General features: G+C 36.5%; 3 protein-coding genes and 1 non-coding gene across 4 annotated transcripts; 2 read left to right on the forward strand and 2 right to left on the reverse strand.

Moving 5' to 3' along the window:
- Window positions 1–2,074: 2,074 nt before the first annotated feature.
- LOC145596977 (O-fucosyltransferase 37-like) lies at window positions 2,075–4,566 on the reverse strand. Its single transcript, XM_081653165.1, has 5 exons — window positions 3,917–4,566; window positions 3,256–3,424; window positions 2,779–3,152; window positions 2,405–2,663; window positions 2,075–2,308 (listed from the first exon to the last, which is right to left on the reverse strand). Exons 1-5 carry the CDS (start codon window positions 4,564–4,566, stop codon window positions 2,075–2,077), a joined length of 1,686 nt encoding a protein of 561 aa, XP_081509291.1.
- A 3,087-nt stretch (window positions 4,567–7,653) lies between these two features.
- On the forward strand, window positions 7,654–12,349 carry LOC145598623 (putative RNA 3'-terminal phosphate cyclase-like protein). Its single transcript, XM_081654999.1, has 6 exons — window positions 7,654–7,921; window positions 8,032–8,181; window positions 8,923–9,104; window positions 9,173–9,348; window positions 10,611–10,827; window positions 11,775–12,349. The coding sequence occupies exons 1-6, from the start codon at window positions 7,717–7,719 to the stop codon at window positions 11,982–11,984; spliced, it is 1,140 nt and encodes a 379-aa protein (XP_081511125.1). The 5' UTR covers window positions 7,654–7,716; the 3' UTR covers window positions 11,985–12,349.
- A 3,250-nt stretch (window positions 12,350–15,599) lies between these two features.
- On the forward strand, window positions 15,600–15,673 carry TRNAI-UAU (transfer RNA isoleucine (anticodon UAU)). The gene has a single exon. It is a non-coding gene; the product is annotated as a tRNA-Ile (tRNA).
- Window positions 15,674–18,478: 2,805 nt separating this feature from the next.
- On the reverse strand, window positions 18,479–19,737 carry LOC145596978 (protein FAR1-RELATED SEQUENCE 5-like). The gene is made up of 2 exons (XM_081653166.1): window positions 18,936–19,737; window positions 18,479–18,870 (listed from the first exon to the last, which is right to left on the reverse strand). Exons 1-2 carry the CDS (start codon window positions 19,735–19,737, stop codon window positions 18,479–18,481), a joined length of 1,194 nt encoding a protein of 397 aa, XP_081509292.1.
- Window positions 19,738–27,889: the final 8,152 nt, after the last annotated feature.

Genomic DNA, 27,889 nt, shown 5'->3' on the forward strand with positions numbered 1-27,889 from the left:
CGTAGTCCAATTATCCAGGTTAGGAGCAATACCCCGAATTGCATTAGTGTACATCGAAGTGTCCATTGGACCAAATAGAACACGTGCGCCGCTTTCGTGTAGCCTACGCAAGCAGCGCTCCAGGTGGAACTTGCTTAACTCATATGATTTAGGACAGGTTTGACGACCGTGTCCGACAAATCCGCACTTTACAAAAGCGGAATATTCCTTCATATTTAAAGCGTACCCAAGTAACATGATTGCCATAGGTCGGGAAGTAGCAACCCGCAATCAAAGGTAAAGACAAATCAACAAGAATTTTAACACGAGGTCTAGGGATAGGAAACTGACCGTTGTGTTCCTCCTCCATGAGCAAATCCCCTACGCGATTAAGAACTGATGAAGCGACCTGTGGGACTGAATAACGAATCGGTAGCCCCTGGACTTGGACCCACTTCGGAGCCAAATTGAGATTCATATTTTCAGGAATCTCATGACCTCTTAGACGCTGTAACACCATTAAACTTCCCTTGAAATGAACCCACTTTATTTCCCAAAAAAATTAAAAAAATGCTGGCCCCAAGGCTTGAAACTGGGTCTCGTACACAAAGCATAAGTGTTCTAACCAATACTCCAACTATAATCTTGTGATATTATGTACAATTTAATTACATATATCTGAATTTCGGGGCCCCCCGCCCCTGCCCGTGCCATACACGGTTATCTTAATTACTTCATATATTAATTCTATGAAACAAACCGAGCTAGATACAAATAAGATGTTTATGGACAGCACTAGAAGCTAGGCTATTCTACGAATACAGTAGCAATTTCTTGACAAATAAATTGATTCCGAAACATATAATACAAAATTAGACAAAGTTTATATCTTTGTTTTCAAATTATATAAATCTATCTCAAATTTCATTATAATTATCAATTTATCATAGAACTAGAAATAAACCCTAAAACATAAAATTATAAACTTTGATGTCAGGCCAATCATCATAAACTAAAATTAATAAAAAAAAAATACGAAGTACTGTGCAAAAAGTAGTCGATCATTTAGCTAGATTTCTACCTCTTGCTACACAGAATATATGATGCTAAGCTATGTATAATAAAGTGGCTATAGTTCACCTGTGTTGTGTTTTTAACATCATCTCCTTCACCATTAATTATGATAGATTTTATATACACTACTGTAATTTATTAAATCAGGGTTTGCAGAAACTTAATTAACATTAACAATTAATAATATCAAAAAAAAAAAAAAAGGAGAATCACGAGGGAGAAGAAGAAGATAACCTAACAAATGCGTGTTGATCAAGAATTCGAGATTAAGGTTGCGTTTTTTTTTTTTAAAACCAAAATTAGGGTTACATTTCAGGTTAATAAAAAGACAGATTGATATTGAAAAAAACTAATAAATTACATCAATTGAATCTTTAAATTATAGACGTGGAATAAAGTTGTCCCCAAATTACAATTTACTTCAAGCTTTAATTGTGATGAATGAAAATAAGCGATGGAGAAAAAATTGAAGAAAGTGAAAATAAAATAATCGGAGTTAAGTGTTTTTTTAATTATAATTTTCCTTATATATATAATTTAGCAATACATAGCAGTACATAACATTTATAGTACATAGCGGTATTTGTCATGTACTGTAGACTCTATAATGTTATATTTTTATAATTTATGATTCTTAATAATTTTAAATATCATTATTCAAAATTATGTATTGACATATATATCCGTCAAATTGGGACACTTTTTTAAAAATAATCTTACAAAAAAAAGAAATTTGAGTAGAGCAGTTGTCTATATGAGTTGATAATCAAACAATATAATACTCTCAAATGTGGATTATGTCAACTTTTGGGCCACATATATGTACAGGTTTTTGGGCCTGATATGAAAAGCCCAACAGAAATCACATCAGCAAACTATACCACAGCCCTAAGCAAACTATACCTCTGTCTCTTTACATCATGCCATAATGATATATACTGTTATCCTTTACATTTTCTACAACTAGCTAGAGAACTAAACAAAGCTAAATCAAAACTGGACAGTACACTATTTTGCTAGGTTAGGAAGAAGCAGAATGGTGTTTACACATACATTCGGGCACAGGATAAGCGATCACGTCTCTGTCCCTTTTGCCGGTCCTAGACTCTGGCTGCCCTTGAGACTTCTCATGCAACTTCCTTATGATAGCCCCAAATTCAGCATCTGACATCGACTGATAGGTCTCAAAGAATGGAAGCATCATTCTTTTGTTAGGCTTTATGTATTTCCGGTGTCCTGAGTAGGCCCTGTGACCCTTCATACATGTTACAATAGCTTAAAGTCAGCCTCATACGCGTCTGTTTCATTATGTTACTACAGAGAAAAAGGTAACAGAGTTGCTGATTTTTACCTGCATTGCTCGGCCCATGTTACCTCCGTGGGATGGCAAGAAGACATCGCTGCTGAGGGATACAATGTAGTCTATTGCTGCTAAAGCTGATGATCTGTTGGCAAATGGTAACAGCTCCCCTTCCCTAGCTAAACTCTCTTTGGTTACCACATTTGGAAACTCTTGAACAAGTGGTTTTACAGCCTCTGAACCACCATATGGCTTACCTCCAGCTACATACACTCTTGCATCTTTCGGCGCCCCTAGCCCCTTCAGAAGCCTGCCTCAGCACCGCGCCAGACAGGACAACAATCAGTTCTTGTACATGATGTATCACTAAGTAGTCTAGCTTATCATGAGTACAATTAAATCTATCATGCAGTATGCTTATATACCTGGCTACTTCAAAGGCCCTTAGGGGGCACAGGCCAGCAAGGCGACGTTGAGGATAGCTCATGTTTAGTCTTCCAGTCAGGTACTCAGGCCTCATGCTCCTCTCTTCACTGATCTGTGCATCATAATCAGCGCCAAGTCCGGTTTGGCAACCAGTCCTAACCCAAACATCCTTCTCAAGCCTGAGATGGATGGCAATGTAAGGGCCTTCAATCCACATTCGTCTAGCTAATCTATTGCCTAGCTCCCTAATTGGAGCTGCAAAGCGCAAGGCATGGAACGCAACCTTGCACCTCAACTTCTGAAGATCCGAGGGCAGATTCTTGGAGAGCTTAGAATCCAACCCTTTTAGAACTAGTATACCCTCTTCATTTAGCTGCAAGGCAAAGACACATCCAAGAATATGTGGTCATTTTCTGTTTTCTAAGCCCGAAAATGATTAGAAAACTTGAGAGCTTTTCATGGTTTTTCGGATAAACCTGTTTCGAAAAGCGAGTACGGATCCAAAGTGGGGATACATCAAATGGTATTTGGGTCTCAACTGACTGCCTTGTGACCAAGTGTCTGAAGGGAAGTGTAGACACAACGCGCACATCAGCTTGTAATGTATTCTTGAAGTGTTCTACATCAAAAATGTCTGAAAACTCACTGCAATAAAGAACCATATATCAAAAATTAAAAGAATAAAAGATTAATTTACAATTTGGACTCATATTATACAGATTTTTATTGAAAAAATTCAGCAATCCATACCAAATTAACATGTACAAAATACTCAATAATTTTACCAAACAAAAAGCTAACTATTTGATTGAAGAAACCCAAAATACTCGGAATTTTGAGACTAATTTGAATCAAATTTGAGACTTTCACAAACCCATTTCGTAATCTTAAAACATAAACTCACTAATCAAGAAACAATTCTTAAATCACCCAAAAAACAGAGAAGTAATTGGATCTACAATAACGGTACATTTCATTGAAAACCCCAAAGAACTCAAATTTTGGGACATTTTTCGAATCGAAATTGAGAATTTCACAAACCCATTTCATAATTTTTAATAAACTCCCAAATCAAGAAACAATTATTAAATTACCCAAAAAAAAAAAACAAAGTAATTGAATCTAAAATAATGATACCTTTCATCGCCCCAAATGAAATTAACCTTCAAAAAAGGGACAACAAGAGCAGCTTTAAGAATCCGAGCAATAACAACAGCATCAACAATCTGATTCCTCTGTTGATTCAACCCACCAGAAGCAACCACAACCAGAAACCTCCTCTTCTCACTAGCAACCCCCGGTGATTCTTTTCGATACTCGAGGCCGAAATCCAAGCAAGGCTTATACCCTTCACCATCAGGCTGCTTCCAAAACTGATTCTCTTCGACACTCGAATTCGACGAAACCCCATGTGCAGGAAGAGGGACCATTTCACTTACAGACAGTCTCGGCTTTTTTACTTCATTGTAGTCTGTAAATAGAGAAGCAAGAAGAACACGAGACGAAACCGAAGGCGAAGAGAAGGGGTTAACAGGGGAGCAAACAGAACAGAGGTTGGAACTTTGAGAAAGATTAATGGTGGAACTGAGGATTAAGATGAGAGAGAAAGCGAATAGAGAGAAGATTGAGATGAAGAGGAGAGAAAAAGAGGTTGAAGGTAAGATGATTTTCTTGGATTTCTGGGATTTTTTGGGAGATGAAAGAAGAGATGAAAATGGTGTGAGAGAAAGTAGGTGTAAAAATGGAGATGGGTTTGGATTTGAATTCAAGATTCTTGCTCTCGCCATTGAAATTGAGTTGAAGCTTTTCTGGGTTTTTTCTGGATTTTCTGGGTTTTCACTAAGAAAGTGGTTAAGTTTGTTAGTAACAACTTTATTGGCGGGAAAAATGAAAGTGTTGGTTTTTTTTGGTCTAAAAGAAACGACAAGGTAGATTTATTTGAGTTTTTATAATGGAAGAAATGATCAATGAGTATCGATGCAAAGATTGCCGACTCATAAAATTAGTGTGTAGGATTTATGCTAGTAACTTTTTTATCAGGAGAAATAAATAATGGTATTAGGAGAATTTCTTCAATAAAAAAGTAATGGTATTGGCAATTAGCATGATACTTGATTTGGGAAACTACTCTGTCTAAGACTCTAAGCTAAGGTCATGTTAATTTTACTTAATTTATATGTTATTCAGTTTGAAATTACTCGTAGTAGATATTCAATTACATTACTCCGTCCAACAATTATGTTCAATATACAAAAGAGAATGATAAAACATAAAAGGATCAGATACGCGAGATTATCTATTGAATTATTATGATTGAAAAGAGGTGATTAGATACAAACAATAGAGAATTGCTAGCTACTTTTAGCTTATTGATCGATTGAAAGGTGATTTAAAAGTTTTTTTGTGTTTTGGTGCAAGTTTTAATAGTTCTAAGTAAAAGAAGTGAATGTGGATATTTTTATACATAATTAGGTTAGATCCGTGCCATGCACGATGATCTATAGGTATATATAGTTATAGATTATTGATTGAGAAGTACGAAGTATTATAATTATCGGAAAAAAATAATAAAAAAATGATCAAAAATGCCTCGTTTTGCGTGTTTTAAATACCTCGATTTGCGCGAAACACGCAAAACGAGGCATTTTCGATCATTTTTTGACATTTTTTTTACCTCAAATTGGATTAGAGGGTCAAAATGCCCCCTAAACCTTTGAAGAACATGTTTTGTACGCGAAAATCGAAGAATTTTTTTAACACCATTAGATTTAATGGTTTTCTTAACGATTGGTGGTAAAAATAATTTTTAGAATTTTATTTGGTGGTAAAGTAAAACTTTTAAAAGTTTTGGTAATAAAAAACAATTTCTTGATTTTTTTTTTTTTGTGGTAAAAGTCAAAAAATCCTAAAATATATTTTGGTATTGAAAATAAACTCTTTAATTATTATAGAATAGCGGAAATGGGCGGGATTGGGGAGTACCAAATTCTAACTATTCTAACTTTGATCTTCCAATTTTCTTTGAGAGAGGTAAAATCATGGGTGAATGATGCACCCGATGTATATAACCACCTCTTCGTTAATCAATGTAAGTTTTTGTAAATCTTTGACCGCACGTATCTTTAATCTCACACTAGCAAAAAATATAAAAATTTAATTCTACCTCCGTTACATATTATTTGCAATGATTAGACATTTTCTCTCTTTACTTTATCAAATCGTTGCAAATAATATATAACGGAAGTAGTATTAATAATGTACTCATTAAGACAAATCAGACTACACCCCATATGACTATTATATACTTCCTCCGTTTCTTTTTAGTTGACATGTTTCTTTAGTCACGTTTGCCAATACACAAATTTAACGTTAATATTTTTAATTACCGATAAACAAAAATTATAAAAAATTGATATTTTGAAAATATAAACCATGACGAATCTAACAAGACCCCACATGACTATATTTTTCATTACGTATAAAGCACAAAACACGGTCAAAAGGAGAGTGTGTGAATAGTGCTAAAGTCAAAATGTGTCAACTAAAAACAACGGAGGTAGTATGTTCCTATAGATTGAGAGAAATTTAGAAAATTTCTTTCATTTTTAAGATTCAAAAGATTCCAAATGAGAAAATCATTATGAAACCGAGGGAGTAATACATAACAATATGAGTAAATGATACCGAGTATAATAATTTGATATATCGTAAACCATTTTTATCCATAAGCACATTACAATTGAAAGTCTCGTAACCTAAAGTGCACAGCTACTACAAAATTAATTTGCTTTCAATTGGTAGTCGTCTTTCATATCATATTCGATTTCATCATACATCTTACAAAATCAAGATTTTTTTTTTTTTTTTTTTTTTTTTTTGATGTTGAAACTTTTTAATAAGTTCATATATTGTTCAGGTCTATGTACGGATTTGTGTAGGGTATATGGGTCTTAAAGGTCTACGGATAGAATCTAAAAACATAATAATATCCGAACCCTTATTAATTATACCCGATACCACCTACATCCATTATCTATCTAGATTCCAGGTCCTTAAGGTCTACAAATTTACGAATTAAGTCCCATACTTATATTTTAGAGTAGGGTTCAACATGATAGACTGATAGAGTGATTCGAGTCTTCGACCCATTGCCATCCCTACGTCAACGTCAGGTATACATTAGTGTAAATAATGTGAATATCAGAATATGTGATACTGTACGAGTTTTTTCACTTTTTTTTTTTCATTCATTTTTGGAAATTTTGACTTTTATCACCAAAAAAAATCAAAAAATTGTTTTTTACCACCAAAACTTCTAAAACTTTTATTTTACCACTAAAAAAATTTCTAAAAATTATTTTTTACCACCAAACGTCAAGAAAACCGTTAACTCTAACGGCTTAAAAAAATTTCATTCGAATTTAGTGCACAAAATATGTTTTTCATAGGTTTAGGGGGGGCACTTTGGTCCTTTGATTCCAATTTGAGGTCAAAATTGACAAAAAATGATCGGAAATGCCTCATTTTGTGTGTTCACGCAAATCGAAGTTTATTTAAACACGCAAAACGAGGCATTTTCGATCATTTTTTGTCAATTCTGACCTCAAATTGAGGTCAAAGGGCCAAAGTGCCCTCAAAACCCCTAAAGAACATGTGTTTGACACGAAAATCGAAAAATTTAAAAAATTGCATTAGGTTTTTGACGACAGGTGGTAAAAAACAACTTTTAATTTTTTATTTGGTGGTAAAATAAAAATTTTAGAAGTTTGGTAAATAACATTTTTTTATTTATTTTGGTGATAAAAGTCAAAAAATCCTTCATTTTTAGCTCCTTATACAGCGTAGCAAATAGCCAAATACAGTGTTAAGGGTAATCAATAAGCATTACCCCCGCAGACCTATATTTGCCGGCCGTCAGACCTTCGAACACTCCAACAATGGCGAAAACAAACTACAAGAGATTTCAAGGCAGCCAAAATCTCAGATTTCGTCTTCTTCTCTCTACTCTTTCTTCAACACCTATTCTAATTGACGACATTCGATCTAATGAAACCATTCCCGGCCTTCGTCCCCACGAAATCTCTCTTCTTCGACTCATCGAAAAAGTCTGCGATGATTGTCATGTTGAAATCAACGAAACTGGTATCAATTACAGCATTTTCCTTCAATTGGGGTTTAGGGTTTTTCTGGGGTTTGGGGTTTATCTGGGGTTTTACAATGATTGATATTTGATTAATTCATGGTTGTTGCAGGTACGAAATTGAAGTACAAGCCTGGGATTATAATGGGTGGTAAATTCTTAACTCATAATTGTGGGTTGAGTCGTTCAATTGGTTATTTCTTGGAACCACTTTTGGTTTTGGGTTTATTTGGGAAAAAGCCCCTTTCAATTAGGCTCAAAGGTATTGCCTTTATTTTGTTTTAGCTTTCTTTGATTTGAGTTCTTTCGTGTTGTGTTATTCGCATTTGATTTTGTTTGATTTATGAATTGTAAGAGTTTGTATGCTATTTTTTCGGATTGTGTTCTTCATTACTGAATTGTTGATGCAATTTAAAAATTTTGTTGTGCAGTTACAAGGGAATTTGTGGTTTAATTTGTTTGACGTTCATGCCTTGAGTTTATTGATCACCTTTCAGCATGTTATTTTGGTATTGATGTCCCTTGTTAATTTGTTATGTACTCGATTTCCTTGGCCTCTGTACAGGAATGTATGAGTACTGCCGTCATGAATTAACTCATACGAAGTATTAGTTGGCTTGTATAGAAATGAGTAGGAAAATAGGTAAAATTAGCTAATGGTATGTTAGAAAATTGGAACCTGTCAAATGAGATCATTAGCTTTTTAGGATCATTAAAACTTACCCAAATAGACTACAGAAGAGACAAAGAGTTCAATAGGAATGAGAGACATTAAAGGGAAGTACTGAATAATCTATCTACTATTGGTGAGGAAGATTGTTTGTGTGCGCTTTTTTATTTGAAATGGTTGTTAATATCTGTCCCTTTCTGGTACTTTCTCTTGGCTGTGAAATTAACCGAGAACTGTACTTGTTAATCTTTCGAAATTGCTGCTCTGGTTTTATAATGCAAGTGACATACATTATGTTTTCATCAGGTTTTACATATGATTTGTTTTCATCAGGTATTACAAATGATTCTAAGGATCCATCCATTGATACTTTCCGGTCAACTACCTTGAACATTCTGAAACGCTTTGGAGTTCCTTCCGAAGGTCTGGAACTGAAAATTGAGAACCGTGGCGTACCTCCTCTAGGTGGTGGAGAAGTAGTTCTGTCGGTACCAATTGTGCATAGTAGTTTAACGGTAGGTCTTACTGTCTTGGCCTTTTCCATGATTCATTAAAAGTATATCTAATATATTCTCTTCTTCAGGCAGTAAACTGGGTTGATGAGGGAATGGTAAAGCGCATCAGAGGAGTGTCATTTTCCACTCGAGTATCATCTCAGTTTGAAAATACAATTATACATGCTGCTCGTGGTATTTTCAATCGCTTGATTCCTGATGTCCACATCTTCACTGATCACAAGAGTGGTGCACAAGCTGGAAAGTAAGATTCTGCTTCCATAAGATTCTGCTTCCATTTGTCTGTAATTTTTCACTCCATTCAAAAGTACATGGTAGTATGGTACATGCATGTCTAAGGCCAATACTCTAGACATTATTGTGGTTATAGTATGATGAGAATGTATACATCACTTTCTATTTAGGGTTTTTCTATATAGTAGCCCCAAGGTATTGCATTTTCTATGATGTGCCCTCCTAAATCCAACTTTCTACATGGTGTCCATAAGCTCTATGTATTGTTTAATCTATACCCTTTATAAGCTGTTTTGTTAACGGTAATTAACGTGTGGTTAGTTTAATCACCCACGTTAGTTAATTACTAATTGAATTTAAAGAAAATAATTAAAATTAAAATAGAAATTAAAATCCCTTCTTATCATACCCGTCACATTCCATTTTTCGCCCCTGTTATTTGAGAATGCTTATCTCATTAAATTCCCAATTGTTTCAAACCCTAAAATTTTTGCTCAGATTTTTGAAGCTAATAAGGATTGATTAATACAATAACATCTCCAGAATACTTCTTTGCTTTTTTTTCGATCACAATTTTGGTGTTCTTCGTTCAGGCAAAGGCATGATTTAGTGACTTTTTTCATCGTAAATTGATGATTGATTTCTTGTTATTATGTGTACAATAATTAAAAACGATTACATTTTTTCCTAAAAGAATGGGTAAATTTCATACAAGTAACTGTTGGTTGATAGTCCAATTAAAAAGGATCATTAACTAAAACCATAATAATATTGTTGATGCTATGCCCTGTTATCTAATGATTTTAGTTTTTATTTTTAGCTTTGATATTCGTTCAATTTTCAATGTTGAAGGTCTGGGAAATGAATTGGTTGAGGTTTTAGGTTGTTGCAGAAGAATAAGAAAGAAATAAGAATGGGGAGGGTTGTGACTCGTGAGTTTGGGGGAGGGTTGCAGAAGAATCACATAATGCTAACTACTTTTTTTTTTTTGTTAAGAAAAGGAAAAAAATAATATATTGCTAACCATAGTTAGTAGTTGATTAAGAGTGTTTAGCATTAACTTAAAAAGGGATTAAATCTGATTAAGTTAATTAAATTTATGGGCACCATATAGAAGTTTGGATTTAGAAGGGCACAACATAGAAAACGACGCAATAACTAGGGGTACTATGTAGAAAAACCCTTTTGTTTATTTATTTTTTTATTTTCATGTTTTTTGCGTCTTTTGAGTTATGATAACTTATTTTGTATGGATATCTGATTCTGGTTTAGCTCCCCTGGGTTTGGGATTTCACTGGTTGCTGAAACTACTTCTGGATGCTACATTTCTGTTGATACTGCTGTTTCTTACCCACGAAGAGATGAGACGGATGAGATTGAAGATGAAGAAAAGAGAGAACTGAAAAAGCCCGAGGATGTTGGCATAGAAATTGCTTCTGCTTTACTAAATGAAATTGAGCAGGGGGGAGTGGTAGACTCTACACATCAGGTTTGTGCTATCAACAATCATTAGATACTCGTATGTTTTGTGGTTTTGCTTCAATAAATTACATGTGATGTTTATATTGATTTTAAGTTTTTAACCATTGCTTCATGTTACATATTCTCATTGAAAGATACTCTGTATAATTTTAAAGAAAAAAAAGGTTTGAACATGATAAATATAAGTTGAGTCATTGCATTTTGAAATGCTTGTTTTAGTATGGACAGGTAGATGGTTAGACTTTGTTTTGACAACCAAGTGAAAAATGTTCTCTTACTTTATAACATGAGAAAAATGCTACATAGTTCTCCATATTTACTTTTAATGCTATAGGACTTGTTTTCAAGTAGTATTGTATTGAGATCAAATGAGCTAAAAGCTAACTGGCCTTGAAGTGACAGTGATAGTAGGTTTTTACCATCCTTTGGAATCATAGTGGTGGTTTTGTTATCGTTTAGAATGAGACATGGCTGTGATTGGTGTATACACTTTGACTCCTAAATTGGAAAGATATCAAATTACCTATTTATAGCGCAACTTATCCTAAAGTTTTTTGCTTGTGATATATACTTGTATCTGCTAAAGAAAACCTCAATTAATTTGAACATGTTTTGAAAGCTGAAATATATGAAATATTTTGGCTGAGCAGTAACTGCTGATATGATATGCGAAAAACTATGCTAAGAAACGAGTATTGATCTGGTGAATTGTTATTTGCTGCGCAATAAAGGAGACTGAAAATTTCAGAATTTAGTTACATTGGCATTAATGTCTCTAATATCTTATCTAGTAGTCTTCGACTCTGGATCAGTCCACACTACACAGAGTAGACTTAAGGTCTGAAAAGAGTGGTGAACAGGGCTCATGTTGCTTGTCATCTGTGTTAATAGTGGTGTTTTCTCTGAGATCCTATTTTATTAACTACCATTCCTTTCTATTTGCTGCTTTTGTAGGGCTTGTTATTTCTACTTTGTGCTTTGTGTCCTCAAGATGTATCAAAAGTCCGTGTGGGAAAGCTTTCTCCTTATGGAATGGAAGCGTTGAGGCTCATAAAAGACTTTCTAAATGTGCAATTTGCCATCAAGCCTGATCCTTCAACAGGCACTGTTATACTTAAATGTGTGGGATTTGGTTTAAAAAATCTCTCAAGAAAGCTTTCATGATGCGTATCATCTCTATTTTACTTTCATCTCTGGTGGAATATCCATTTCTAAAGGCTTGGATTTCATCTACTTAGGAAGGATGATGAGTATATGCAGCTGTTTAGTCTTTAGTTTTGTTAGGCCCAAATTGAGAATGTGTAAAATCTTGTTTTCAGCTATGAATTTGACAAATTTTGCAGCTGGTTGGATGTAATGAGTAATCTATAGAGCTAATTTTTGTTTTGCGAATTTTGATATTAGTATAATTATGGTCCCTCTTAAGGCTGGTTGTTGATAGCTTCCACCAGCAACAGCAAATTCAGAAACACATTCAGGTTTGTAGTCTGCATTTTTATAATAGAAGAAACACCAAAGTTATTCATGTATGATGTATACTGCATAATTGAAATGCTATTATATTTAGACAGATTTCTTTTTATTGTATTATAAATACAGCCCTACAACTCACCCCTCCCCAAAGACAAGCAAGATTCATAAAAGATATTTGTGAGTTAGTCTGGATGTTTAGTTTGTGCTATTGAAATATCCTGTATTACCCTTTGCGAAATTCCTAATGAAATAGAGGGAAAATGTGTAAACAGGGATGATAAATATGGTATTGTAGCTTAATTTCTGTAAGCATGACCTTTGGTAAATTGTGGTCTAGTATTTTGGTCCGAGAGGGAGTAGTAAAATTTAGAGCCACAAATTTTTTCCTATATTTAATTTTTATTGCAATTTTTGACAATCTATAATTATGAAAATACAATGTTGACTTTGTTTCTGTGAAATCTTATTAGAATTATTTTGATGTATAATTTCAAAGTATTTTTTTTGAAATATATAATTTTTTCAAAGCTATTAACATTTTAGCTTTTCAAGGGTCCACATTAGATTCGGTGAGGTGAGGTTAGGTCGGTTTGGGTCTAATTCATACTTGAGTTATACTAAATTCTTGTGTCCATATAAGTTGAAATTTGAATTGGATATGTTTCAGATCGGTTTTGGATTGGATCGGTCGCGTCAGGTTTTGATACCTTTAGTTGTGCATTTGCAAAAGTTAAATTGTTACGAAGTATAATATAAATTGAAAATTTAAAAACTGTTATGAAATATATAGAAATTAGAGGATTAAGAGAAGAAGGTAATAAGAGAAGTATTACTACTTTTACGTATTACTCTTGGTAATATTTTGTGCCTCATACAAGTGAAATTGCATGGCTATTTATAGTAGTAAGAACCACTATTACATTGTGGGCTATAACATTAGAGGGTGGCAATTAGGGTTGGCTACTACATTAAATGCAATGAAGAAATTGGAGTGTGGACATTCACACCTTGACTAAATTAATTAACTCTTAACAAAAACAACTTTAAAAAAGTGGAGAAAAGACCAAGTCTTTGTACTATGTTTTTTCTAGGGAAGAGAGGGTACATTTCAAAGAAAGTTCCTAGTAAATTCCTGTCACTTTCGTTGCCATAACCAAATGATTTTTCGTGTAGTTTGGGTGCAATTTCCTAATTCCATAAAGTCTTTGCCTATATATTTCTTAACATAGTTTAATCATATCCCAATTCAACTCTTCTACCTGATAAGTTTACTGCAGTTTATGTAACAAAATACCCAAATACCATACCAGTAACTTCCCCTTGAAAACAGAAGATTTTACCTCTTTCTTCTCCAGTGCATCCTCACTGCGCTCGCGGCATACACCAAAGAGGACTTTCCCATGGTAGCTTTCGTGTTTTTCATCGCTTACGTTGCTTTGGAAGAACTCCGAGAAGCTTACTATCAACTATCATACATGAAAAAGTGCTACTCTAAGACAAAGTACTTGTTGAAACTTTCTATTTTGGCTCTTTACATGCTCATAGTACTTGGTTTCACTTACAAAATGGCAATCGTGTTTCCTTTATGGGTCTCTTTTTTCGTGTTTGTTGTTATGAGCACGGTATGTGGCCTTGAGTGCTACGAGATTTTCGTGATCGAAGGTGAAGTTAGCAACACTAGGAAGTCTAGCAAGGTGATAAACACAGTGTTTGCTCACTCCTATAATACTACTGATACTGCGTTCTTAGAGGATAACATTGTTTAGGCATGTTTAGTTAACTTTAGCTTAGTTTTTTTTTTTTTTCCAAAATTGTAGAATAAAATTTCCTCAGTTAAGTAGAGTTGTATCTCAAGAGAGTAATGTAGTTTGTGACGCTAGTATTGAGTGTAAATAATGTGTAATACTTGGGGTTTCTCAAAGGACAATATCCTACAAATAACTCGAACGCAATATCATTTCGATACGATTAATCGTCCAAGAACATTGCAGGTTGGGATGTTGTATGATTAATGTTTCAAAAAGCCATTCCTCTTGTACTTCTCGCATGCTAAGCGAGCGCTCTACCATCTGAGTTACATCCCCAATGATGTATACACAAGTACAACAATAATAAATTAAATTCATTAGGTCTCTGTTTATAATTAAACCTATAACCTTTTTTTTTTTTTTTTTTTTTTTGAAAGAATTAAATCTATAATTTTGTAATATGTCAAGTCTTTATATAACTAATTAGCATTCCCCTATTTGTACTTACTTGCAACACTTCTTATTTCACGCATGATAATGCATGATATATTTTAGTCATTTAAATATCATGAGAGTTTAAAATTTAATTAGGTAACTCTAACAATATCCTTCAAGACTATTTCATGCAACGGACATAGAGTGCATAAATCAAACTATCATACATGAAAAAGTGCTACTCTAAGTCATGCAACGGACATAGTGTGCAGATAGACAAATCATAGCTTCAAGTTATAAATGAAGTACAAGAAAAGCATGATGGTTTAGTGTCATTGATTCAAGATAATTAAAAAGGGGATATCAGATACCTTTGGTACTTCACAAGATTAAACTACTAGGTTCCAAATTCCAGTATTGCAACATGCACGAGTAAGATAAGGTTGATCGTCAAAGATACGAGTGCACAATATAGCTACAATAGTTGAGAAAACTATTGGTTTACTAGCAATTTGTAATTTTTTTAAAGCATGTGTCAAAATAAAACCACCAATTCTTACACTAAAATATGCAATTAATTTACTCCTTTCTCCGACATTGACCACCTCTGACTTTTACTAGCCATTTTCCCACCCAAATTTTCCAAATTTTCCCTAATTTATTTATGTCTAATTTAAAAAATCACACTGATCTTTCGCTTATTTACTCTCTCTCTCTCCTTCATGAACACACTCTCTCAACCACTCATTAGACATTATCTCCAAAATGAAGATCATTAATGGCGAATTATAGATTATTCTTCACCAACAAATATCCTACAAGTAGTTTGTTAATTTTCATATTGTAAAATCGTCCTAAAGATAATTAGTATTCATCGCTTTTATTGATCAAGGAGGTGTTTGGTACGTGGGATTATAAAATGGGAATACGATTAATATATTGTGGGACTACAATATCTCATTATTAATTACTCTCACTCATTATATATAACACGGTCAAACTAACAATAAAATGTAGTATTATTTTAATTCATAATACTATAAATATTATATGAGTGTATACACACGATTTAAATCACTATATCCATATATAAAATATTAAATTTTGAATATTATAATCATAAGGTCCTGTAGCTCAGTTGGTTAGAGCGTTGGTCTTATGAGCCGAAGGTCGCGAGTTCGAGCCTCGCCAGGACCATGTTTTTTTTTTGGCTTCTTTTTTGGCAAATTTATTTACAATACAATCATAAGCTTACATGTTCTTTTTTGGCAACTTAATTTACAAAATTACAATAATAAGCTTATATGTTACCGTAATTGTCTCACGTTATATGTACTTGTACATCATGATATTTGTCTCTCGTTCATATTTGAAGTTTTCAAAAAATTTAAATGTTTTATTTTTCTACCTTTATGTATATTACTAAAAGTAACAATTTTATCAAAAATAAGATCATTACCTCAGTTAATAAAATAGCGAGATGAGTTAGCATCTCAACTTTATTTGACAAAAAATGGTATTTCCTAACCAAAGAGTTTTTTATTTTTATTTATTTATTATTATTATTATTTTTTTTTTTTTTTTTTTTTTTTTGTGATGTGTCTGATTTCAAACTCATCTGATCCACCAATGTTTACAATCTTACTTGGCTCCTATTTTAAAGAGGCCAGATTCATATAAAAAATAAGAAGATCAAAATTAAACATGTTTTATGGGTATGTGTAAATGTGTATTGATAATTGGAAAATCCTGATGGTTTTAAAGAAGGAGAAGGTAAGGGATGGGCACAAGTGTGCAAGATATTACTTGTACTAGTGATGTTTAGTTTGATATTTTTTTGTAAAAAAAAAAAATATTTTTTAGCTTGATAATTAAATATGTTTAGCGTTTCTTGTTAATTTCTCGATAATTACCTTGAAAGTGTTTTTTCGAGAAAAGATTTTAATTGACTTATTTGATGTATTCTTATGAGTAATTTTGTTTTCAAATTGATTTTTTTTAAAAAAGTATGATTATAATTCAATAATTGATCCAAATTCAAATAACTTTATGTTTCGGTCTTCTTATGATATTATCCTTGCCTCTTTAAAATAGGAGTCAAGTAAGATTGTAGACATTGGTGGATCACGAGGGAAGCTTAAACCACCTAAGATATCCTTACTCTCACCTTGTTTAGTCAATTTTCAATATTAAGCAATTAAGTTTATGCTCAAATACATCTCGCAAACTTGAAAAAATATAGAGAGATTAAGAATTATTTTAAAATAATTGTATTTCTTGTAAGCAATAATTAAGCTTTTTCTTAAAAAAAAAATATCAAATAAAATATATTCAGATGTATGCATAAAAATTAGACCTAATCAAACCTAGTCCATCCCAAAAAAAAACCTAGTTTGGGCCGAATTTCAAGCCTGATATGATTTTCCAAAAAAATTAAAACAAGTTTAGGCAGCCCAAAACATCTATTTTTAGTTAAAAACTAGTTTAAGTTTTGTGCAATGCACGGTTTTTACTTAACCTATTTATGAATTACAATGTTAATTTAACAATAATTTAAAATTAAAATCAAAATTTTTAATTGAAACAAATACTTGATTTTCTTTTCCAAAAAAATTAACTTGAATTTTATATTATATTGATATCAAAAGCTATTGATCATTATATATATATATATATATATATATATATATATATATATATATATATATATATATATATATATATATATATATATATATATATATATATATATATATATATATATATATATATATATATATATATATAGGGATTTGCTAGAATGAGAAATAAGAAATGAGTAAAGAAATCTCCACCCTTAGATTTTAGTAACCACCAACGGCTCAGATTAGAACATTAAAAATTCACCCTTCTCTTTCATCCCCCTCCCACGTTTCTATTTCATATGTATGGCTGGTTTCCTTTCTTTCTCTCTCCTCTCTTTTCTCTTACCCTTATTTCCGTTTCCTTTAAACTTATCTTTTTTTTCATTTGCATTGGCTCTTAATTTATGCAAGCAACAACTCCCACCGACTGAAGACCAATTCAAGGTAAATTTTTCCCTTTTTTTCACAATTTTACTTTTAGGGGTTCCCAATTAAAGTTATTGGGGTTTCCAATTAAACGTTTCTTATTGCTTTTGATCAATCATAATTTTAGTTTCAGGGATCTACAATTAAATAAAGTTTTTGATTTTTATTTTACAAATTCTACAATATTAGTTAATTATGGTTTTTAAAAATTGTTCTTTTTTACTCAAAATTTGTGTTTTTTGATTCATTTGTTACGAAACCTATGATACTCTTGGAAATGGTTAGTGGCCTAGTGCCTTGATATATTGGCTGTTGTGCTTACTGATTAGTGGAATAAGAAACATATTAGCTCCTTTTTTTGAGATCTAAAATATATAATAGGCAGAGTTACTCTTGGTTGTATCAATTTTTTTTCTTTTGCATTCATAAGTTGAATTTTCGGATATTATTAGATAACAAAAAATGATTTTGTGAAACCTATTAGCTCAAACGGTAGAGCATTGTGCATTTGCACAAGGTTGTGGGTTCGATTCCCTCATGGGTTATCAGTTAGTCGTAATTTGTTGTTTCCTGAGTTATAGTTTTGGCATTATTGCATTAATCGTATACTGAAATCAATATAGCAATGGAGCATGTAAAAATGGAGCTGAACCAAATAGAAATGCAGATAATAATTATTCAAGATATATCTGTCATTCAATCCCAATTACAAAATCAATTACATGTCCATGTGAGACAAAAAATGGAATAGCTCTACAAACATTCAATAGCCAAATTAAACCCAACACCGTCTAAAGTGCCTATATCTTGATAAGCATCACAAGCACCAACCTGTAAGGGCAAAAGGTGAAATTATAAAATAGTTTTACATAAAAAAAAATAAAAAAATAATTCTAACATCATAAATAAGAAATTATATTGTTAATAAGGAATAACTAACCAAAGAAGAGAATCAAGCCTCTTTCATAGGGCAATTGCGACTATCATGTTGTGCATATTTCCCACATGATTTACAGAGTCTCTGTCGCTTTTGCTTATCTTCAATAGCCTTCTCTTTCCCACTTGGAATTCTCTTGCCACTTCCTTTAGTTATTGAATGCTTTGGTGGATGAATTTCAATTTTCACTGGAATGGTAGACTCCACATATGCTTCCAAATCATTTGTCTTGTTATCTACACAAACATTGGTACTCTCGAGCAAAGATTTTTTTAAATCTATGATCCCATTCCTTAAAACACGAATTTTATCAATATCATAACCGACCAATTCTGCACAACCATGAAAATCTTTCCATAACTCAGATATTTCTATATTAGCAAGTTGAATTTGAGAACAACCTTCATCTACAACAGTATCCATATCAAATACTTCTCAAACAACCAAGTAAAGGATTCAGTTTTCTCATCACATAAAAATGCAGCACCAAATGTAATGCATTGTCGATGATGATTTCTTCCGGTAAATGGAGCAAATATCATTGAGTATTTATTTGTTCCATATGTCGTATCAAAAGAGATAATATCACCGAAAGTGGCATAATTTTTTCTCCCAATGCCATCAGCCCAGAAAAAATACTTTAACCGATGTTCATCATCTACCTCATATGCAAAATAATAAGAAGGATCAAGTTCTTTTTTTCTTTCAAAATTCTCTTTAAACATCTGTGCATCATAATCATTGATCATAATTTTAAGTCCTGTTTGATAATTTTGAAGGTATTTTTGTGTACATCCAACTTTATCATATCCTCCAACTTGATGTTTAATCAACTGATATGCTTTGGCAGGTCCTATATTGGCTCGACTACATGTGAATAAAACAGCCTTATGCATAGAATTAACCTTTCTTGTCGATCTCAAAAGGTGTCTCTTTGTAGGAGTTGCAAGTGCATGGGTATGGTGCTCAACAAACTCCTTAATCTCATATTTACCCTCTTCCGTTCGCTTGATTTTGATTTTGGCACCACACCCTTCTCTTGTTTCTTTCAACCTTTTAGATTTACCCCCATTCATAGATTGATTTGTAGGTTGATTATAACCTTCTTTAGAACACAAAAAATATTTCCATATAACAAAACCAGTCTTCTTATCTTTCACCTCCGTCGAAGACCTAACGCTAAAACCAATATCATGTGCATACCGTTTGTAAAATTCTGCTCCTTCATCGAAGTTATTAAATATCATTCCTAGTGATGGCTTGACATTATCCATTGCCTTGATTGCCTTCATAAGGGGTAACAATAAACATGTATCGAATAAGTAAAAGATATTATAATTGATGATGTAATTAAAAAATACATTATTATAATTGATGATGTAATTAAAAAATACATTAATGGTGTGCTATTGTTAGATACTACAGAGTATGAAATTTTAAGCATTTTTTATTAATGAAATAAAAATTGAATGTATGTACCTATTCCATATAAACACACAAAGACAATAATCAATCAAAGAAAACCCCAAAATCATGTACAATCTAGTTAACCACTTGATTTGATATTAATAAAAAAAAAAATGCAAACAAACGAACAAGAATCATTCAAGCCAACAATTATCAAGTCTAGGTATTATTAAAAAAAAACAAAAAAAAAAAAAAAACCAAATAGCAGTCCATACCTCAATTGTGATTGAAATTGTTGGTCAAAGCAGCAAGATAATACTATTGTAAAGGTGCAATTTTTGTCGTTTTTGCCGATCACATAATTTTTTGGTCAATTGATCAATTAAAGGAGAATGAAGAGCTTATTGAAAAAAAGGAACTGAAATGGAAACGTGGGAGGGGGATGAAAGAGAAGGGTGAATTTTTAATGTTTTAATCTGAGCCGTTGGTGGTTACTAAAATCTAAGGGTGGAGATTTCTTTTCTCATTTCTTATTTCTCATTCTAGCAAATCCCTATATATATATATATATATATATATATATATATATATATATATATATATATATATATATATATATATATATATATATATAAAGCAATATTAATGATTATAGGTTGTTATATAAGATTAAAATTTTATGTTACTTATAACCTGTGCATGGTACTTATGTACCCCATATGTCTCTATTTTGTTGGCATGTTTTGACTGGCAAAATGTTTTATAGCATACTTTGACTGGTAAAATGTTTTATACAAATATAATTGAATATTTTTTTTGTGACAATTAATAATCAAGGTTTTTAATTTTTATTGTATAGTTAATGAATTGTAGTGTTAATACTATAAATAAATCAATAGTTCTCAACAAAAAATTATAAATAAATAAACAAATATATAATAAAAGCTAAGGTAAAGTGATGACAATCTTAATTGGAGCAAAAAAAAAAACCTTTCAAATAAAAAAATACGATATAGAATGATATAGTATTCGATGGGGGAGCCCCAGTTTATCTCTATGATAAACATGGGATGTTTATCTTGTCTTGAAAATTGTATAAATTGATTAAAATAATAATTAATTTCTTTGACTGAGTTGCTTCCAGCTGTCAATTTCTTCAACTTGTAATTAACAACGTTACCGAACTTCATCCTTCACTCTCCTTCTTCTTCCTTCATCCTCTTGCTTCCTCCATTGAAACTGACTTCTCCTTCTTCCTTCTGCGATCTCCATCCCTTCCACCAACACCACCATCTTCGACGGCTTGGGCATGGTGAACCCCTAAGGGTAAGGGTATTATCCTCCTTCATTGAAGCTAATTTTGAGTTCCACTTTTTCCATTGAAGCTTCCGAAATTTCTATTGAAGGTTTTCCACCAATAACGATGTTTTTCATGAAGTTAACACTGTTAACTTTCTTTAATGTTGAATTACAAGGCTACCCAGATTTAAGTGTATAAATTGACAATTATTGTATCAGGGTTTTTTGTGATCTCCTCGGATACTGGTCACGCTCTACTGACAATGAGACTCGGACACCTGCAAAACAACGAATATTCCGGTGATCGGAATATTCGCCTCCGACGATCAAGTTAGTGATCGGAAATCGGAAAAGCTAGAGAGAGAAAGTAGAGAGAAGTTGGAGATTTTTAATGCTCTATATTTATGTTATGTCGTAATCCACCCCTCCCATCATAAATGATTGGGGTATTTATAGGGGTGGGAACATGTGCCCCTCTAGGGTTTGTACCCTAGAATGTCGTGACGTGATTGTCTGCGCAATCAGGGGTCGCCACGTGTCATGGGGGGCGCCGTTTTACGGCTTTCAAGGGTTTCTCGGGATTTGGGCCTGATGTAATCAGGGCCTTTTTCTCTTTCTGATGTTGTATTGTGTATTTAAAGATAGCTGACATGTGTCACCCTGTCAGGTGGACACGTGTCACACTCTCATAGGGCCACGTGTCGCCTTCTTATTGGGCCATGTGTCACTATGAGACTGGGCCACGTACCTAGGGTATTTTTACCCTAAACATTTGCCCCTTAGAGGGGGTGGCTCGTACACTTACTGGCCGCCTCCTCTGATCTTACATTCTGGACGTCCTGGTACTCTAGGTTTGGTTTACCTCCCATCTGCCCTGGACGTCCATATACTTTGGACTCAAAGCTCTTTTTGCTACCTGGACGTCCGAATATTTTTTTCTGGACGTCCTCGTAGTCTGGAGTGAGCTTGTCTTCTTGCTCATTTGGACGTCCATACTTTGTACTGGACGTTCTCGTACTCTGAGAGAGGCTTAACCCCTGGTTCATTTGGACGTCCACATACTTTGGACTGGACGTCCTCATACTCTGGGAGGAGCTTATCTCCTAGCTCATCGGGACGTCCGCATTTTTTGGACTGGACATCCTCATACTCTGGGAGGAGCTTATCTCCTAACTACCCAGGGCGTCCACAGCATTTAAAATGAACATCCTTGCTTTTTAGTCTGTGCGCTCTCGTACTCTGGGAGGAGCTTATCACCTAGCCACCCAGAGCGGCCTCAGCAATGGGACTAGACGTCCTCCTATTTTGGTCTGGACGTTCTGATACTCTGGGAGGAGCTTATCTCCTAACTACCCAGAGCGTCCACATATTTTTGAAATGGATTGGGCTTCCTTGATTTCAGGCGTACTCTATGGTTCTTTCATCATGCTGCGTACGTCTGAACTTTCCCCTTTGGACTAAACGTCTGGGAACTGGGCGGACGCATTTTCCTCTTAGATATTTTTAAGTTCTGGAGACTAAGTGTTGAAGGTGTAAATCTCTTGAATTTGTGACTTAACTCACTTCAACTCACTTTGACGTGCCGTCAATTGTCCGTCTGATTTTTTCACAAGTTAACAGAACCCTAACGTTATTCTGTCTCTTTCTTCGAGTAATTTCTTCAAAAAATTACCGTTTGAATGTTTAGGCGGGAAAGGTGGTTTTACCATTTTGCCCCCATGAGTTCATTCTATAAATATGGGAAGTGAATCCTCATTTTCACACTTTACCCAATTGTGAATTCTAGAGAGAAGTCAAAGCAGTCTAGTGAGAGAAAGTGATTTTCCTTCTAATCTTCAAGAGCGCCGCCGTGAGTTTGAGTTGTCCGGGCATTTTTTGAGTTTTCCGGTCAATCTCCAACAACACCAAGAACACTTTCGAAGTTTTCAGAACGTACAAAGGTAGGCCGTCTACACTTCTTTCTTTTCTTGTATTTTTTCTTTTATTTCAATTCTGGATCCATACTCGGCTTCGTCCGACTCTCCTCATGAGGCCGGCCGTTCGCCTGGGACTGAGGAGTCTAGAGTGGACGGAGAAGAGTTGTCTCCTCCTTGGAGTGAGTCTATGTCTGGTGCGTACATACTCACCCCCACTTATTCTTCTCTGTCCCCTCAGGCAATGGCAAGAACAATGCGTACGCGATCTTCATGCGGCCAGGAATCCAGACAGTAGTCTGGTTCACCCTAGGGTCCCTTATGACCCTAACAACCCAAGTACCATGGAGGTGGAGACTACCTCCACCACCCAAACAACGACCGCCTCCACTGGCTCTCATCACTTGGACATTTTTTGGACTGGACATCCTCATACTCTGGGAGGAGCTTATCTCCTAACTACCCAGGGCGTCCACAGCATTTAAAATGAACATCCTTGCTTTTTAGTCTGTGCGCTCTCGTACTCTGGGAGGAGCTTATCACCTAGCCACCCAGAGCGGCCTCAGCAATGGGACTAGACGTCCTCCTATTTTGGTCTGGACGTTCTGATACTCTGGGAGGAGCTTATCTCCTAACTACCCAGAGCGTCCACATATTTTTGAAATGGATTGGGCTTCCTTGATTTCAGGCGTACTCTATGGTTCTTTCATCATGCTGCGTACGTCTGAACTTTCCCCTTTGGACTAAACGTCTGGGAACTGGGCGGACGCATTTTCCTCTTAGATATTTTTAAGTTCTGGAGACTAAGTGTTGAAGGTGTAAATCTCTTGAATTTGTGACTTAACTCACTTCAACTCACTTTGACGTGCCGTCAATTGTCCGTCTGATTTTTTCACAAGTTAACAGAACCCTAACGTTATTCTGTCTCTTTCTTCGAGTAATTTCTTCAAAAAATTACCGTTTGAATGTTTAGGCGGGAAAGGTGGTTTTACCATTTTGCCCCCATGAGTTCATTCTATAAATATGGGAAGTGAATCCTCATTTTCACACTTTACCCAATTGTGAATTCTAGAGAGAAGTCAAAGCAGTCTAGTGAGAGAAAGTGATTTTCCTTCTAATCTTCAAGAGCGCCGCCGTGAGTTTGAGTTGTCCGGGCATTTTTTGAGTTTTCCGGTCAATCTCCAACAACACCAAGAACACTTTCGAAGTTTTCAGAACGTACAAAGGTAGGCCGTCTACACTTCTTTCTTTTCTTGTATTTTTTCTTTTATTTCAATTCTGGATCCATACTCGGCTTCGTCCGACTCTCCTCATGAGGCCGGCCGTTCGCCTGGGACTGAGGAGTCTAGAGTGGACGGAGAAGAGTTGTCTCCTCCTTGGAGTGAGTCTATGTCTGGTGCGTACATACTCACCCCCACTTATTCTTCTCTGTCCCCTCAGGCAATGGCAAGAACAATGCGTACGCGATCTTCATGCGGCCAGGAATCCAGACAGTAGTCTGGTTCACCCTAGGGTCCCTTATGACCCTAACAACCCAAGTACCATGGAGGTGGAGACTACCTCCACCACCCAAACAACGACCGCCTCCACTGGCTCTCATCACTTGGCCGTGGAGGTCACTTCTTCTTTCGAGGAACGCCAACAAGCTCAAGGCGCCTCGTCCACTCTTGCTCCGGGACTTAGGTTCCCTCAATTTGCCAGTTCAGTCATGGATGGGGCCGAACTAGTAGCCTGCAAAGACCATCCTACCGATCTTGGGGCGGACGCTGCTGGTTCGTCCGTCCCCTCTTCCTCTCAACCTCTTCTTCAACTGGGCGGGGCGGACAGACCCATGACGGGAATCTCAATTAGGGAACCGTCCGACCTGCCTATTCGCAACGCCCCTCCTTCGGGAAATCAGGCGGACGCTGCCAAAGACAAAGGCAAGCGTCCATTAGTTGAGGAGGGCGTTCCTTCTTCCATGGGCGTACATAGCTCAAGAGGCCGAAGCTCGGTCGAGGCAGCAGACTTGGACAGGGTGCTGTCTTCAGAGTTTGGGAGTGCCCCTTCTCACCAAGTGGAAGAAGAAGAGGTTGAGAAAGAGGTCGTGGGTGAGACGGCCGAAGGTGAGGCGGCGGCCGAAGAAAACGTCGCCAATATTGACAACTTCAGGGACCCGTACGCCTGTACGGTTGGAGAGACGGCCCTGAAGTTCTTGAAAAAGGACTTTGAGGAGTACAAGGAGTCCCTCCATTTGGGGGAGGGATTCGAAATACAAGTTCCCAGGAAAGCCATTGCTGGCTACCTGGGATGATGAGAAGCCGCGCAAACGGGCGTTTTGCGTTTACAGGGCCGCTTTGGATGTAGGCCTTCGCTTCCCTCTTCATCCATTCGTCCGGACAGTTCTGAACGAATATGACATTGGCCTTTTCCAACTGACGCCAAACAGTTGGTTAAATATTTTTGGGTATTTGGTGACGTGCATCTGCAAGGGTTTCACGCCAGACTTTGCAGTCTTCTGTGAGATGCACTCACTTACTCGATTGGAGAAGGATACGGATGGTTGGCTCGTCTTGAGCGCGACCAGGGATTACATGGTTGTGGTCGACCGTGTCAGCAAATGGAGGGACTGGAAGCACCGATTCTACCGCATCAAAACCCAAGATGCGGAGTTCAACCTCCGCATGAACAAATGCCGTCCGGATCCCATTCAGCTCGGACGCGGGGACCATAAACCTGACAACCCGCCCATCCATCCAAGCCACGAGCACCAACTTGAATATTTCATGGTCAACCGAGTCAAGCGGGGTAACAAAACCGAATGTGTCCCTCGCCATTGGGTTCCTCTTGCCAATTGGCTTAGGGACACTACCTTCATGTCTGCGTACGGCCTGTACCAGAACATGCCCCAAGGTGGACACTTAGATATATAAACTTTATGAACGCACGTAGAGTTTTTAGAAAAATATTCTAACACTTTGCTTTTTTCTCTTTGCAGCGGAGGCGTACGCTATGCTTGACCCGGCTTAGAAGGGAGAGGTGGAGATGTCCGAGGTGGACCTTGCTCGATACAAGGCTCGTTTCAAGATGTACGAGCAACTCAAGGAGGTAAACACTTAGTTTATTTTTTGAGTTTTTCTTTCCTCATTGTCCGTTCTGCTATATTGGGAGGAGCCTGCTTCCCGAGTTTGCATGGACGCATTTCGTCCGTTCATACATGTTGGAAGGGAGCTCCTTCCCCAATTCACACGGACACTGACATGCTTTCTGCCTTGTGTAATTTTTCTAACTTTGCTTGTGTTTTTACAGTCTTCTTCTACTCCGAGGGCAAGGAGGAAGCAGCCGGCTTCGTCCACTCCTGATGCGAACGCATCTAAAAGGAGGAAGACGGTTGCAACCAGGTTGCCTACAACCGCGGCCAAGGCAAAGTCGCAAACTGCTACAACGCAGTCTCAAGGAGAACAGCCCCGGCTGACACAAAGCGGGGTCTCCAAGCCCGTGGAACCTATTGCTGATCAGGTCCACGATTCGTCCGTCCCACTGGACGATGGGGGTAAGTCATCCCCGGAAAAAATGACCGGCTCCTTCTTGACTCCGCCTGTCGAGTTAGTTAAAAAATCTGATTGGCTAAATGCCAGTCAGTCGGCCAGTGACACTGCTGGCCGTTTAGACAACGAGGGGGACGCCTCTTTGCCGCCCCCTCCCATCAATCTCTCTCCTCCAAGCTTCTCCACTGGTTAGCCTTTCTTCCTTGTTCTTGTACCATTTGATTTACTTGTAAATTTTAGCTAACTCTTCTTATTCGGTCGTCCGCAGACATCTCAGAGGAGTTGCAAATGAGGCTGCCCGGCCAGTCACTGACTAGCGTGGACAGGAAGGCCATGCGCGAGGCCATGGTTCGCGCGGTTCCCCAAGCGCAGCGTGATAAGCTGCAGGGAATCAATGAGGGCTTTCTCGGCCCTATGCTCAACTGTACTGCTGAGGTACGTCTCCTTTTCTCTATACTTTTTCTTTCTAACACTTAGCAAATTTTTCTATATTTGACTAAGTTTCCTTCTTCTGTCCGCAGCTCTTCCTCCGCCTGAACGCCTTCCTTGAATGGAAGGATAAAGAGAACGAGCGGCTGAAGCAGGCTTGGCTCGAGATCAGGAAGGCCGAGGATGCTGTGACGGGGACGGCCGCCGTCCAAAGGGTGCATTTTGAGACCCAAATAACCGCGCTGGCCGACAAGGCGGCGCGGCAAACTGAAGACCTGGTCAAAATGGGCAAGGCACTCGAAGAGGAGTCCTTGGCCATGGAGGCCATGCGGGTTGAGAGGGACGAGGCCGTCCTGGAGAAAGAGAAATGGAGGCTGGGCTTCGAGGCGTCTGAGGCCTTGAAGAGTGAGCTGAAGTTGGCCCAAGCCAACTTTAAGACTGCTTTGGACGAAGCGGACGCGCTGAGGGCCGAGGTTGAGGCCTTGAGGAAGTCTGTTTCGGACTATGCTGAGCAGCTAAAAGCTCCTCAGCCGCCCAGCGCGGAGGAAATCGTCCGCATTGAGCAGAATGCCGAAGACAGGCTTAGGGCATACTTCTTCGATGCCTTCAAGCTGATGGTGGATGATGGTGAGGCCGCATACTATGAAGAACGCTTTAAGAAGCGGCTGAACTATGTCTGCCTCAGGGAAGAGGCGAAGAAGGCCGACCAGCCTCCTCCAGAGCTGGTAGTTACTTCTTCCGAGTCCGGAGAGGACGAGGGGGAGGGAGAGGATGAGGAGGAGGGGGCGGACGGTGATGCCGCTCCGGCCGAAGACGCCAAAGTTGCGGAGGAGCCTGCCAAGGATGATACG

Source organism: Chenopodium album, chromosome 20 (assembly GCF_948465745.1).
Source record: "Chenopodium album chromosome 20, dcCheAlbu1.1, whole genome shotgun sequence".
Lineage (NCBI taxonomy): Eukaryota > Viridiplantae > Streptophyta > Magnoliopsida > Caryophyllales > Amaranthaceae > Chenopodium > Chenopodium album.

Coding starts and splice junctions, on each gene's coding strand:
- LOC145596977 (XM_081653165.1), bottom strand. CDS start 4,566: ATGGCGAGAGCAAGAATCTTGAATTCAAATCCAAACCCATCTCCATTT. Junction 3,425..3,916: donor TTCATTTGGGGCGATGAAAG/GTATCATTATTT, acceptor TCTTTATTGCAG/TGAGTTTTCAGACATTTTTG. Junction 3,153..3,255: donor GTACTCGCTTTTCGAAACAG/GTTTATCCGAAA, acceptor TTTGCCTTGCAG/CTAAATGAAGAGGGTATACT.
- LOC145598623 (XM_081654999.1), top strand. CDS start 7,717: ATGGCGAAAACAAACTACAAGAGATTTCAAGGCAGCCAAAATCTCAGA. Junction 8,182..8,922: donor CCTTTCAATTAGGCTCAAAG/GTATTGCCTTTA, acceptor TGTTTTCATCAG/GTATTACAAATGATTCTAAG. Junction 9,349..10,610: donor AGTGGTGCACAAGCTGGAAA/GTAAGATTCTGC, acceptor ATTCTGGTTTAG/CTCCCCTGGGTTTGGGATTT.
- LOC145596978 (XM_081653166.1), bottom strand. CDS start 19,737: ATGGATAATGTCAAGCCATCACTAGGAATGATATTTAATAACTTCGAT. Junction 18,871..18,935: donor ATTTGGTGCTGCATTTTTAT/GTGATGAGAAAA, acceptor ATACTGTTGTAG/ATGAAGGTTGTTCTCAAATT.